This window comes from Cyprinus carpio, chromosome B3 (assembly GCF_018340385.1).
Source record: "Cyprinus carpio isolate SPL01 chromosome B3, ASM1834038v1, whole genome shotgun sequence".
NCBI lineage: Eukaryota > Metazoa > Chordata > Actinopteri > Cypriniformes > Cyprinidae > Cyprinus > Cyprinus carpio.
The window spans coordinates 27,116,454-27,130,496 of record NC_056599.1 but is presented as its reverse complement, the minus strand read 5'-3'; the positions used below and the strand labels follow the sequence as shown (position 1 = coordinate 27,130,496).

The 14,043-nt window shown below is 37.1% G+C and overlaps 1 protein-coding gene across 1 annotated transcript; it reads right to left on the bottom strand.

Moving 5' to 3' along the window:
* Window positions 1-5,593: 5,593 nt before the first annotated feature.
* Window positions 5,594-13,822, bottom strand: LOC109048541 (phosphatidylinositol transfer protein beta isoform-like). The gene is made up of 11 exons (XM_042720573.1): window positions 13,680-13,822; window positions 13,247-13,277; window positions 12,886-13,031; window positions 11,160-11,251; window positions 10,957-10,964; window positions 10,716-10,790; window positions 10,228-10,311; window positions 9,892-9,969; window positions 7,821-7,928; window positions 7,354-7,476; window positions 5,594-6,505 (listed from the first exon to the last, which is right to left on the bottom strand). The coding sequence occupies exons 1-11, from the start codon at window positions 13,766-13,768 to the stop codon at window positions 6,458-6,460; spliced, it is 882 nt and encodes a 293-aa protein (XP_042576507.1). The 5' UTR covers window positions 13,769-13,822; the 3' UTR covers window positions 5,594-6,457.
* Window positions 13,823-14,043: the final 221 nt, after the last annotated feature.

Sequence of the window (14,043 nt, the reverse complement as noted above, 5' to 3'; positions counted from 1 at the left end):
TTTGTGTTCTGCTCAGTCTCTTCACCTATTGAAATCACAGCATGTGCACTAAACAAAAATTGTGCTTAATAGCACTAAAAAGTGGTTCACTGCATTGCTTGTGCACTGCATGGGGAATTGTAAGTGCTCTGCTATATAGCACATATCTTTCAAGTTATGCAAAACCATAAGAGGAACCTCATTCTCTTCCTTAGATTTCAGATATGCAACTCCACTCTCAAATGTTTGCTATTAATGGGAATTTACTACAATGGACCCTTTTCACAAGACTGTGATGACATGTTTCAATGATCATCAGCATTGTAAATCCTCTAAAGGTTTTTTTTATGTATGTTCATTTATAACACTGTACTTTGTGTTATAAAAAATACGCAAAAAATAACAAAACAAAAATGCAGCTTAAAAAAAATACGCTAATGCGAGGGTGTTTCTAATGCAGCGTCTATGGGAGGGATGGTAAATGTCTTAGTTCAATAAACAAGCACACCACACGAGGTTCAGTTCAGAAGATACCAAAATTGCATAGAGAAAGAACATTGATCTCTCTTCTGATTGGTGTTATCAGTCTCTCATTTTTTTTCCTTTGATTGAAAGTCGTGAAAACACTATCTTGGAGTTTTTTTTCTTTTGCTATTTGAGCAATTGGGAATGCAAAAAAAAAACTATTTTTGTGATACTCTGAAAAAGGTCTATGGCAAAAGCTGTTTTGAATCACTTTTATGCTTTTCTGAGGTCAAAAAATCTTGCGTGGAGGCGCTAGAATATTTCCTAATACGGGGCAAAAAGGTTGAGAACCATGTTATCTTTAGAAAATACACTGTATTTTAATGTCATTTTTAATTCTTTATCCAATTAAACTAAGAGACTAAGAGAGAGTCAGAGAACCTTTAAGGAACGGGTTCTTTGTATGGCAGTTGTGATCGCACCTCAACCACCCCAAAGAACCACTTGTGTGTGTGGGGGGGGGGGACTTTAGGGGGGGGGGGGGGGGGGGGGTGACTTTAGAGTCATAATTTAATAATAAATATTGGTTTTGTTTCTTTAAAAAATGGGCGGGGGGGGGGGTGCATCTCTCCAAATGACAAATCCTCTCACTACTTATCTATTTTTCCAATGCTGGAACTTTTCACAAGACGAATAACTGTGAAACTAAAATCAAACCTAAACCCACCCAATATTTGGCAACCAATAGACTCCTTGTGGATACCACCTTTTTCTTCGACGCGTAAGTAAGCCTATGGGTGAGACTTCCGGTTCATTAGCTGCTATTGGTAAAAAATTAGGAGAATAACAATATGCAGTAAACGGTAAAATTATTTGCACTACAAACCAGTGTTCATAATTAAGATAATAACTTAAAATAATATGATAAGACACACCAACTTTCAATATCAAGCAAGCAAAATGAACTGTTTTGTTCAGCTAAAAACACGGAGTGGATGCAGATGAGACCGGAAGCCAGACCCATAGAATTTACAAATGGCCACGCCCATTTTTACAACAAGAAAAAGGTGGATAAAACATTTGATTTCCTAGCCTAGCCAATTGCATTAACGTTCCATCCATTAATATCATTAATAAACATTAATGCTAAATCCATGAGCGTGTTTCCGTTTGCTCTCCTCAACTTTCTCTACGTAGACCTCTTCTGCTTTCACCCTTTACATTACTAAACATGATTATATTTTGCTAAATATACACTGCTCAAAAAAATTAAAGGAACACTTTTTAATCAGAGTATAGCATCAAGTAAATTAAACTTCTGTGATATTGATCTGGTCAGTTATGTAGCAGAGGGGGTTGTTAATTCATTTCAGCTGCTTTGGTGTTAATAAAATTAACAACAGGTGCACTAGATGGGCAACCATTAGAAAACCCCCAAAACAGGAATGGTTTTACAGGTGGAGGCCGCTGACATTTTTTTCCCCTACTCATCTTTTTTCTGATTGTTTTTCACTAGTTTTGCATTTGGCTAGGGTCAGTGTCACTACTGGTAGCATGAGGCGATACCTGGACCCTACAAAGGTTGCACAGGCAGTCCAACTCCTCCAGGATGGCGCATCAATATGTGCCATTGCCAGAAGGTTTGCTGTGTCTCCCAGCACAGTCTCAAGAGCATGTAGGAGATTCCAGGAGACAGGCAGTTATTCTAGGAGAGCTGGACAGGGCAGTAGAAGGTCCTTAACCCATCAGCAGGACCTGTTCCTGCTCCTTTGTGTGCAAGGAGGAACAGGATGAGCACTGCCAGAGCCCTACAAAATGACCTCCAGCAGGCCACTGGTGTGAAAGCCTCTGAGAAAACAATCAGAAACAGACTTCATGAGGGTGGCCTGAGGGCCTGACGTCCTCTAGTGGGCCCTGTGCTCACTGCCTGGCACCGTGTAGTTTGACTGGCATTTGCCATTGAACACCAGAATTGGCAGGTCCGCCTCTGGGTTCGTGTGACAGATGTAAAATGGTCTGGAAAAGCGGTGGAGAATGTTATGCTGCCTGTAACATTGTTCAGCATGACCGGTTTGGTGGTGGGTGAGTGATGGTCTGTGAAGGCATATCCATGGAGGAACACAGAGACCTCTACATGCTAGACAATGGCACACTTACTGCCATTAGGTATCGGGATGAAATCCTTGGACCCGTTGAAAGTTTTTCACTTTAATTTTAAGTGTCTTTGAATTCAGCCCTCTGTAGGTTGATAATTTTCATTTCCATTTAACAATGTGGCATCTTTTCATTCCTAACAAATTACCCAGTCAATATCAGTATAGATATCCTGCATGATATTTTTTCCCATTGAGATCTGATGTGTTTTCAAAGTGTTCCTTTAATTTTTTTGAGCAGTGTATTTTGCCGTAGTTTGTCATTCAGTTTACCTGGGCATCCTTTGCTCTGTTCACTGCATTGTCTGAAAGAGACATTTACATCTGTTAAATAAAGGACTTAGGAAACAAATCAGTCAAAGATCATTTAAAACGTTGAGATACAACATTAAAACTTACTTTTGAAATGTTTGTTTTATATATCAGTCCACAGAACTTCCTGATGCCTTAAAAGCTTTACGTATCACATCATGATAATAATGCTACAAGGAGCTTATCAGCTTTATTTTTATTTGTATTGTTCAGACTTCTGTAAAGTCAGTACAAAACCCAATCACTAGGGGACGCTGTTGATCACTGAGAGCGAGGTCACATAAGGTGCCATAACAAATTTAAGACTTAATCACATTGCTCAAATAAATGGCAACATCCTTTATTTTCAGTTTTGTTACATGCGAAAAAGATGCATAATAAAATACAAATTATTTCAATAATAATAATAATAATAATAATAATAAACTTTATTTTATATAGCGCCTTTAAAAGTAGCATCTCAAAGCACTTTACATAAAAAAATTAAATTAAAAGATACACATAACAGTGCAGGCAGTAAAAACTAATCAAACAAAAAATAAAAATAAAAATAAAATAAAAGAGAAAGTCAATATAATAATAAACAAAGTAATCACATGAATCACATAAAAGCTATCCTAAAATAGTATGTTTTAAGGGACGATTTAAAAACACTAAGGGATTCTGCATTCCTAATCTCAGAGGGCAGGGAATTCTACAACTTAGGAGCCAAAGAAGAGAAAGCCCGATCACCCATAGATTTTAGCCATGTTGTTTGGACAGTTAAAAGACCAGCTTCAGAAGAGCGTAGAGCACGTGTAGGAGTATAGGGGGTTAAAAGCTCACACAAAAATTGAGGGGCCAAATTATTCAAGGCCTTATAAGTGAGCATGAGAATATTAAAATCAATATGAAAACTAACAGAAAGCCAGTGCAGTTTTTCCAGGATAGGTGTGATGTGCTCCCTTGCACTGGTCCTAGTCAGAATTCTAGCAGCCAAATTTTGTACCAACTGTAATTTACTTAGGGTAGCTTTAGAAACTCTAGCCAGAAATGCATTACAATAATCAATGCGTGAAAAAACAAAAGTGTTTGATTAACTTTTCAGCCACAGAGAAAGTCAACATGGGACGTAATTTGGCAATGTTTCTGAGATGAAAAAATGATGCTTTGACTGTGTTACGAACATGATGGTCAAATGTTAAATTGGCGTCAAATATCACCCCCAGATTTTTTAGTTGAGTTTGGAATTGTAAAGCAGACCCTTACGAAAAAGAAGTTTATTCAAGTGTGCTATTAGTATACTTATTTTAAACTAAAAAACAGGAAAGTATACTTTTAGTTTACTTTTTATGTACTTCTCAGAAATGGGCTTTATGTACTTCTAAGATATATACTTATAATGACAATTAAGTATACTTGACTTATACTTACAAAAAGTCAAAATATACTTGAACTTTACTTAAGTATACTTAATAAAATAAACTTGAAGTATACTACTTTTTGGTAAGGGGAGCCATCCACACTTAAGGTTATGGACTCTGCTTTACGCAACTGATGAGGTGAACCAATGAGCATCACTTCAGTCTTGTCACTGTTTAGACAAAGAACATTTTCAGACATCCATTTTTTAATCTCAGTAAAACATTGAGAAAGAAGAGACACAGGCATATTGATATCCGGTTTTGAATGTATATAGATCTGAGTGTCATCGGCATAAAAGTGAGTTAAGACCAAGAGTTCTTAAAAGTTGGCCAAATGGAAAAATGTAAATACTAAAAAGTAAAGGGCCCAAAACTGATCCCTGGGGAACACCACAGTGCACCACACCGACCTCAGACTTGCGATCTGAGAGGTAGGACTTAAACCACTTTAATGCAGAATCAGAAACTCCAAAGATAGTCTCTAAATGGGTGATTAAAATGGAGTGATCTATAGTGTCAAAAGCGGCACTAAGATCAAGAAGAATCAGTATAGACAGACAGCCAGAATGAGAAGCCATTAACAAGTCATTAGTGATCTTAACTAATGCTGTTTCAGTGCTTTGGAGTTTACGGAATCCAGAATGAAGTGGCTCAAAAAGATCATTAGAGGAAAGATGAGAAAGCAGTTGAGAAGCCACTGTTTGTTCCAAAATTTTGGCGAGGAATGGAAGATTGGAGATGGGACGAAAATTATTCATATTAAAGTCCATGTTGTTAGTTTTTGGTACAGGGGTGACAGCAGCAGTTTTAAGTGCTGCTGGCACAACACCGGTGCAGAGAGATTTATTGAGAATTCTCAAAACAACAGGAGAATCAAAACATGATTTAAAAAGACAAGATGGTATCGGATCGACTCTAAGTTACAGGCTATTTCAGTTTTGAAACCATATTACATAAAGACTGGGAGTCATGAATAGCAAAGTTAGAGAGAGAAATACCAGAAAATGCAGAAATATTTAAGGAGAGAGGCAGCAGAAGTATGAGTGGAAACAATGTGGTTACGTATATTATAAATTTTGGTGCCAAAAAACATATTACAACGGTGTGTTGAAGCAAGAACATTAGAGATGCTGATGAACCATGAATCATGATCAATCATGGTTAAATCGTGCTTGTTAAACGTTATTACTCTGTCTGTAGAAAAATAGCTTGTGATTTAAAAAGAGCAAAAGCTCGATATAAACTACAAACACTGCAGAAAAATCAAATGATGCAAACAGGTCATGGTAGTCAATGATCTTTTCTTTTATTTGTTGTTACAGTATTGTAAATTGTACTTCATTCTCCAAAAAATCAGACCATCCCCACCCAAACAAAAGGGGCGTGGCCTGTGGCATGTCAGTCAAAGGTGGGAGGGGTTTCAAGGCTCTTACACTTAGTTTAAAAATTAAACCATATCAATCCACTGCTCTCAATGACATCCACACTGCAATCAGTGCAGAACCAAACCAAAAGACCACCGTAACTAAACCAGAAAACCATTATGCTTTAAGCTGCATGAGTTTTACAAGACTTCTGTTTCCCTTTAAGCTCAGTTACTCTTTATTCTGACACTTCCTCTTGAGGCATATACAAGTTCTACCGATATTTCCTGAACAACATGACAAATTTAACAGAATTAAGAAGTAAATTACTTAGTCATTTATTTATGGTCAAAATACATGTAGTGAAATGTTTCCTCAGACCCTCTGTGGAACAGGCTTGGGATTCGTTACTCCACTGGCATACTCAGTAAAAAGCTGATGGTTGCAAAATGAACCAAAAACCATTAAACAGTTATAATACTTAATTATAAAAAGAAATGCCGGTATCACTTAACATATCTTAAGTGAATCCAAACGAATTTGGCAGCAAATGATGAGGTTTAAAGTCAGACTGCACAAACCATGGATACACATGCATACTGTGCACATTCGCTTAAACTCATTCACACTCATGGTAATGGACATGTCCTGGGTAAGGGATGACAGTTTCCTGTTTGGAAGGGCTTGATGATGTGGCACGTTGTGACTGGCCATGAGGACTGAAGGACGTAAAATAAAAAGTAGCCCCAATTTTGTTTCTTCCATTCTTTTTCGGCTCTCCTTAGTCCTCGCCTGCTTTCATCCCTCGCACAGACCCTTGGCTACGCATCTGAAAATTTAAATAAATAGATTTAATAATAATCTGTCACATGCAACTACCATTTAGTTTGTAGTAATATTTTTTTAAAACAAGAAAATAATACTTTTTTTCAATAAGGACACATTAACCAAAATTGTCAATAAATTTACAATGTTACAAAAGATTTCTATTTTATGTTTTAAATGTTTTTTTTTTTCTATTCATCAAAGAAAAAATGTATCATGATTTTCCACAAAAATATTAATCAGCACATCTGTTTTTAACATTAATAATAATAAGAAAAGTTTCAGTAACACTTTACATTAAGGTCTCATTAGTCAATGTTAGTTAATGCATTAACTAAAATTAACTAACAATGAGCAGAACATTTGTTAAAGCATTTATTAATTTTGGATTAACATTAGCTAATAAAAATACAACTTCTTTGTCAGTTCATATTAGTGCAAGTCTATTAAAAAATATTAACATACAACTTTTAATTTAAATGTATTAGTAAATGCTGATATAAAATATAACATCAAACAACAACTAAAAATAAAAATAACTTACTAATATAACCTAAATATGATGATTTTTTTTTTTGTATTGTGTTATAAAGCAAGAAAAAAGAATACTGTATTATCAGTATAAATAGAGGAAAGGAGAAATTATTACTGTATTTTTGATCATATAAATGCAGCCCTGGTGGGCGCACAAGGGACTCTTCAAACAGATCAAAATGACCCAAGTGTAGCTTTATTTCACACAAAACTGGTAAGACTGTAATTGCAGGTGTAAATAATCTCCATTAATTTTCTGCAGTCATTCTGCTGATGTGGGAAGAATTGCATTTGCCTGGTTTCTACAGATACACACACCTGGTCCAGCTCCCTCTGTGTCTCTTCCTCCATCCTACGAATGTCATCCATAGTGAGGTCCACCCAGCGGTCCAGCCAACAAAAGAGTTGCCGATGGAAATTAGTGAAAAGCCTTTTCTCCTGCTACTCAAACACAGAGAGAGATGCGGTTGATATTAGTACAAGAGCAGGAATGAAGACCTGACAAGAGCTGTCAAATCACCAAAATGATATCAAAATAGTACAGCATTGTTTGTTTGTTTTTTTTACCACTATTCCAGCTTCTGTGGCTATTTTCATGGTGAGAAAATTTGGATAAGACTTTAGTTTAGGGACCAATTCGCAATTAGGGCTGGGACGATAAATTGATGCAGAATCGATGACTCAGATGAGCTGTTGTTGAAAGACAATCAGTACAGTATATAAAAGAGAAAGTTGAGCCTTTCTGTGCTGGTGCCATATTGAAATCTTCTGTGCTGCGGGATCACCTTATGAATGAAGTTCTCCACACGTCCCTGCAGACCCCACCAGCGAAAATGAACAGTCACCAGCTTGTACGCTGTCATGTAGGGACAGTTACCATTATGAAGCTCTTTCTGCAAGACACAGAGAGATGGGTGGGTGCATGAGGAACAGATACTTTAGAAAACAAATCTCATTAAAACAAAGTAAACAAAAACCAATGTAAACAGAAACTGTGCACTGCATACAAGACTGAATGGCAACATTAGCTATTTTCTCCGAAAAAATAAAGAGATCCAAAATGTCATACAAGGCAAGAGAAATGTTGATTTCAAATAAACTTCTTTCAGTACTTAAAAGTATCAATAAAAAAAGTAGCTAAAATCAAACAAAATCAAAAACATCTACACTATCTTCACCCATTAACAAAAATTAGTAGGATGATCAAACTAAATCAGGCATATCTTTAGGATCTTCACCCATTAACAAAAATTAGTAATTATGTGTGTTCAACAAAAATCAAACTAAATCAGGCATATCTTTAGGATCTTCACCCATTAACAAAAATTAGTAGGATGCTGCCTTAAAGGGGTCATATGATTTAATGTCAAGTTTTCCTTTCTCTTTGGAGTGTTACAAGCTCTTGTAAGATCTGTGAAGTTGCAAAGACTAAAGTCTCAAATCCAAAGAGATATTCTTTATAGAAGTTAACACTCGTCCACCAGACACACAGAAACAACTGATATAAAAAATAATCTAAAAGTAGTTAGCAGCAAACTTTTGAAAAAAATATTTATGTAATTTCAAAAATTTTGGCATAGCTGTAGGATAATCACTCATTAATTCAAAGTTCAGTAATAATCACATGGAAACAGAAAACTGTGCACTGCATTTAATGTCTGAAGTTTTCCCTGAAACGGCTCGTTCTAACACACCCCCCACATCTCTACGTCAGTATGTGGGAAGATTTGCATAACGCCGCCCAGATGTTCACGCAAAGAAAGAAGGCGTATCTTTTTTTCTCATTGTAGTATTTTTTGTTGCTCCCGCCATGTCATATAGACGCTGTGTGTTTTAACTGTGAAAGTGAAACTACTTTTTTTGGCCTTCCAAATGAGGATGATATCCGCTTCGTCATGCCTTGAGCTGATCTGTGCTGGTCGCTGAGGAAATACATCAACGTGACACTGTGGATTGCAGAATGGGCTTTCACCGTGGATGAAGCGGAGTCCAGCCCGGGGTTGTCACATGTGGTTGCTGCAAGATCAAGGTACGCTCCTTCGTAGAATCCGCCTGCAACACCGTTCTCAAGCCACCTGCCTCTGCTCACCCAAGCCGTCCACGGCTCACTCTAGGCCTCCGGCCTCCGCTCACTCAAGGCCGCGGTGTGTGCACTGGTCCGTTGAGAAAGCGAAACTACTTTGTTTTTGCCTTCCATAAGAATACACGACTAGAAATCATGTTTATATCACGTTTTTAATGGTTTTATGTCTATGTTTCGTCGCTCCGGCCGGACAAGGCATCACAATATGTTAAAAGGAGTAACATTTCCATCTCACGCTTGAGGCATTCGGCCAATCACAACGCACTGGATAGCTGGCCAATAAAGACGCGTAAAGAAACGCAGAGAGATGAGTCTTGTAATAAAAGACGAGTTTCAGAAAGAGGGGCATAAAGGAGAAACAATAATGTACAGTATGTGGAAAATAATGTTTTTTTTTTAACCTTAAACCGCATAAACACATTTCATTACACCAAATACACAAAATAATGTTCTTTTTAGCAGCATCATATGACCCTTTTAATGTGCAGCAGTCACATTTTACTGTTGTTCACTGAATTTTCACAGACAAAATACAGTTATTTCAATAGAAATCCACACGATCTGGAATTTTGCATGAGGAAAAATGAAAGTGAATTCTGTGTGTGCTGTGCATCATAGGCATGGACCCTTCTCCTTGCAAAATTCACCAAAATGTGACCAATGTAGAAGTGTTTTCTATATAGACAGCACTCATCAAGGCAGCTCACTAAGGGTTAACAAAAGACCTGTCGTGTTTCAAAATGCATACATGTGAACATGGCGTGTTTGTGTACCTTCCATTCAGGTCCCAGAGGTCCTCTGCCAGTTTTCTCAGAGTGGTAGACAGCAGGGTCCTCTTCTGGTTTATAGTCCTGACAGACAAATGAAACCGAGATGGAGGGATGAGCGAATGGAAGTGGATGACAAAGGAAGAGGAGCAATACTAAAAGCAAAACTGTAGGTCAACAGAGGAATCTGTGCTTATGATTTGATTCCAGTATGTAGGATTTTAATGAACTCCACATGAGGTAGAACAACATTAAGTCTGTAGAGTGTCTTTAGCACTAATACAAATTCAGGATCTACAGTTCTACAGAAAGACAGAAATTAACTTTTCTAATTCAACTCACCACATCATCCACCTGAGAGCGATCAGCTATATCGATCGGCACAATCTCAATATCCTCCCACTCCTCAGGGGGAAGACCATGAGGCTGCATGAGAAGAAGAAGAAGAACACATCGAATAAAGACATAGTTTCAGTGGGATTTACTCCCAAATTGCCAAATAACATTTGACCTCTCTTCTGTTCTTGCATCAACTGTGAATGAAGCCTGTAATCATAGTGACAATGGCTAAACTTGGTCATTAAGTCCATAACACAGGAAGGTCTTATCAAAATGAACATGTTATTTAATAAACAAATCTAATTAAGGCACGTTCATTCATCAACCCACCATCTTAATTAACCAACAGCAGATTCTAATGTCTAATGACTTCATTTGTGCTGCACACAGACTAAAAAAAGACAGTGGAAGTCGCTCTGGTTGAAAGACTGTAGCCTCGGAGTAATTTGGCATCATGTAAAGGTGCTGATGAACTGTGTATTAACACTCACATTCTCAGTTGTTCCCGTGTCTGGTTTATGCCAGGTTTCAATCTTAATGAAAAAATCATCCTTCATGTATTCATTCTGAAAAGCAAAAAGCACAGGGAGAGCTTCACAAACTGAATCCATTTTTAAAACAGTGTTTAGATCAAAACAGTGAGACATGCTGACTAAACTCTGATTCAGCAAATACAGCCTGTGAGCAGTCTATGATGATCTCAGAGAGAGATGATTTCAAAAATACACTTACTGTAACGACTGCGGTGTTCGGTAATCGATTCAGTTGTGGGAATGAAGAGAACAATGATATTGACGATGAGAAGAGAGATTTCATTTGTATAGATCGGTAATTTAACAATGCATTAAATGCAAAAGAAAATGGTAGAATTCGGTACTCTCATTCATATATAATCACTTACTCATACATGCACAAAATAATTAGTATTTACTAACTAGTGCGACAGTATGGATAGGCGTTCCAGGCTTTCTCATGAAAAACCAGGGCTCCTTCGGGAGCAAACATCTGAATAAAACCAGGAACCTTGCTGTAAAAGACAAAATTAATATTCAGAATATTACTGGTGAATAATTGTAGAACAGAGAAGTCAACACAAGGGCTGCATGTCATTAATTATAAGACTCAGAAGACCAATTACACAAATGCTTGTCTTCTCTAACAGTGGGGTTGTATATTAGCTTAAAGCAATGCCATTAATGAGAATAAGTTTATTAATATTATCTTAAACATAATATTTGTTTGAAAAAAAAAAAAAAAAAAAAAAAAAGCAAACACATTAAAACATTCATGAAGGGGTCAAATTCATAATGAACATCAATTTTAACCAAAAACAAATAGTTCTTAGGATGAGAGTATTTTATATACATATAGGTACGGACAAGACCTCATATTTGTTTTGTTATAATAATTCTCTGTGTTATTACGATTTATGTTCTAATAATTTTGTATGTTACCATTTCTTTGTTACATGAACTTTGTGTTTCATAACTGTTTTATTGCTTACATTTAGGACCCTGGACCACAAAACCAGTCATAAGGGCCAATTTTTTTAAACTGATTTATACATCACTTGAAAGCTTTAAAGAATAAATAAGCTTTCCATTGATGTATGGTTTGTTAGGATCGTATAATATTTGGCTGTGATGCAACTATTTGACAATCTGGAATCTGAGGGTGCAAAAAAAATCCAAATATTGAGAAAATCACCTTTAAATTTGTTTTGATATATTTATAGTAGGACATTTACAAAATATTTGCATGGAATATGATCTTTACTTAATATCCTAATGATTTCTGGCATAAAAGAAAAAACATTTTGAACCATACAATGTATTGTTGGCTATTGCTACAAATACCTGTGCTACTTATGCTCCAGGGTCACATTTTGCAGAAAAGACTATTATTGTGACTTAACGTATGTAATGTGACATCATTTCCCATGTTTCAGTGAAATATATATATATTTTTTTAAACCAGGCAATGTCCAAATGTTTTTGTTTGTTTGTTTTTTTGTTTTGTTTTTAAGCCAAGACAAAGTGTAAAAAGTGTGGAACTTGCCCCAGTCTTCCCTCTACACCACTTTTCAAAAGATTTTTGAATGTCTCTTAATGCTCACCAAGGCTGGAATACTGTGAAATAATGTGTATTCTAATATTTATAATAAATGATTTCTATTAGAATATATTTTAAAACAATTTACTCCTGTGATGGCAAAGCTGAATTCTCACTTAATCTTTTACAGATAAGTAGTATTATAATTTGGAGCTCAAGAAACATTTCTCATTATTAACAATGTTGAAAACAGTTGTGCTGCTTAATATTTCTGTGAAAACTGTGATACATATTTTTAGGATTCTTTGATGAACAGAAAGTTTAAAAAACAGCATTTATTTGAAATAGGTCAGTTTGTAACAATTTAGAAGTCTTTACTGATACATCTGAACGATTCAATGAAAACCTAACCATTTCCTTTAAAATAAATAAATAAATAAAAATACAGACCCCAAGTTAACAATAGTGTATATTTCAAAAGTTTAGTAAGTGTAGCTGCTAAAAAGTAGATGTCAATGCCAGAGGTTCCTACAACATTTCTGTGATCACAGTCTTCTCTTACTGATAAAGTGAAAGCAGCATGACCGAAGCCTTCACACGCGCGCTCACCTGTGTATGTGGTAGATCTTGTGGGTGTACTGGCCCTTCTCTCCGTCCTTCTCATAAGGTTCATTTCGGAGCACCTCGATCCCTTCTCCTCCCCCTGTGTTGTTCTTGCTGGCCTCTGCAACCGAGTACAGTTGGCCAACCTGGTACTGAGAGGGGGGCGAGGGGGTGTTACATAAATAACTAGTGCCAACTGTCCTCCAGTTCACAGCACAATAGAAACAAACAATGTAATGCAGAAGAGGTGCTGCTGGCTCCATTAAAGTGAAGGGAGCTGTCTGAATATTTGCTTAAGCAGGAACACAGATCCCCATTGAGCACAGAAGACACAGCAGCCGGTTACTGAAAAAGCAGTGACTCTTACCTCTTCTACTGAACATGGCAACAGCACCTGGCTGAAAAGAGAAGTAAACAGAGGTTAAACGCATTATTTGTCTATGACCATGGACACTGTATCACGCCGCGCCTGTATAACGGGCGTGTCGGTAGCTGGCCCCGCTTTATTTAGCAATAAACCTGCACTTTGACACGCAGCAGAGTCTGAACTCAATATAATACTCTTATTAAACACTCAAACTATCACGCGTTGATGAGTAGCGGCGTTGGTGGAGACGCGGTCCATTAAACACACTATAATGCTGTATCAGGCAGGCTAAGCGGCTAGCGCCAGGTCCAAATCACGGGCTTAAAATCAGCTATTTATTATGCCATATGGAAAAATGCTTAAAAACGGCAGTCCGGACTGTAACATATAGCGCAACTGAATCCAGTTAATGAATACAGTAAAAGCCACTCACTATTGCTTGACGAGTACCATCCCGATTCTGGACAGAACGGTACAATCAACAACAGGCTGCGGTCGCCGGAAACGAGCCCCGCGCGTCATCAGCCGAGAGGGGCGTGAGGACGACACGCTGGGGTTTGAGCACAGAGACCATGATGGGAAGGGAATTTCGTGGGATAGACATGGCACTATTAGTCTTTTTTGTCATTAATTAAACAGGAGATAGGAGTCTTCTGTTTGATTAGTAATATCGACCTGCTCAGTCTTTCTTCATTTACTTCTACCCTGCTGAAATAATAAGAGTTTACATGTTTCTGGTCTTGGCTGGTTTAGGATGGTCTGCAAACCTGACAAATGGTCCTTCAAATCTTTATGTC

Coding starts and splice junctions, on each gene's coding strand:
- LOC109048541 (XM_042720573.1), bottom strand. CDS start 13,768: ATGACGCGCGGGGCTCGTTTCCGGCGACCGCAGCCTGTTGTTGATTGT. Junction 13,278..13,679: donor ATGGTACTCGTCAAGCAATA/GTGAGTGGCTTT, acceptor TTCTCTTTTCAG/CCAGGTGCTGTTGCCATGTT. Junction 11,252..12,885: donor AAGATCTACCACATACACAG/GTGAGCGCGCGT, acceptor TGTCTTTTACAG/CAAGGTTCCTGGTTTTATTC.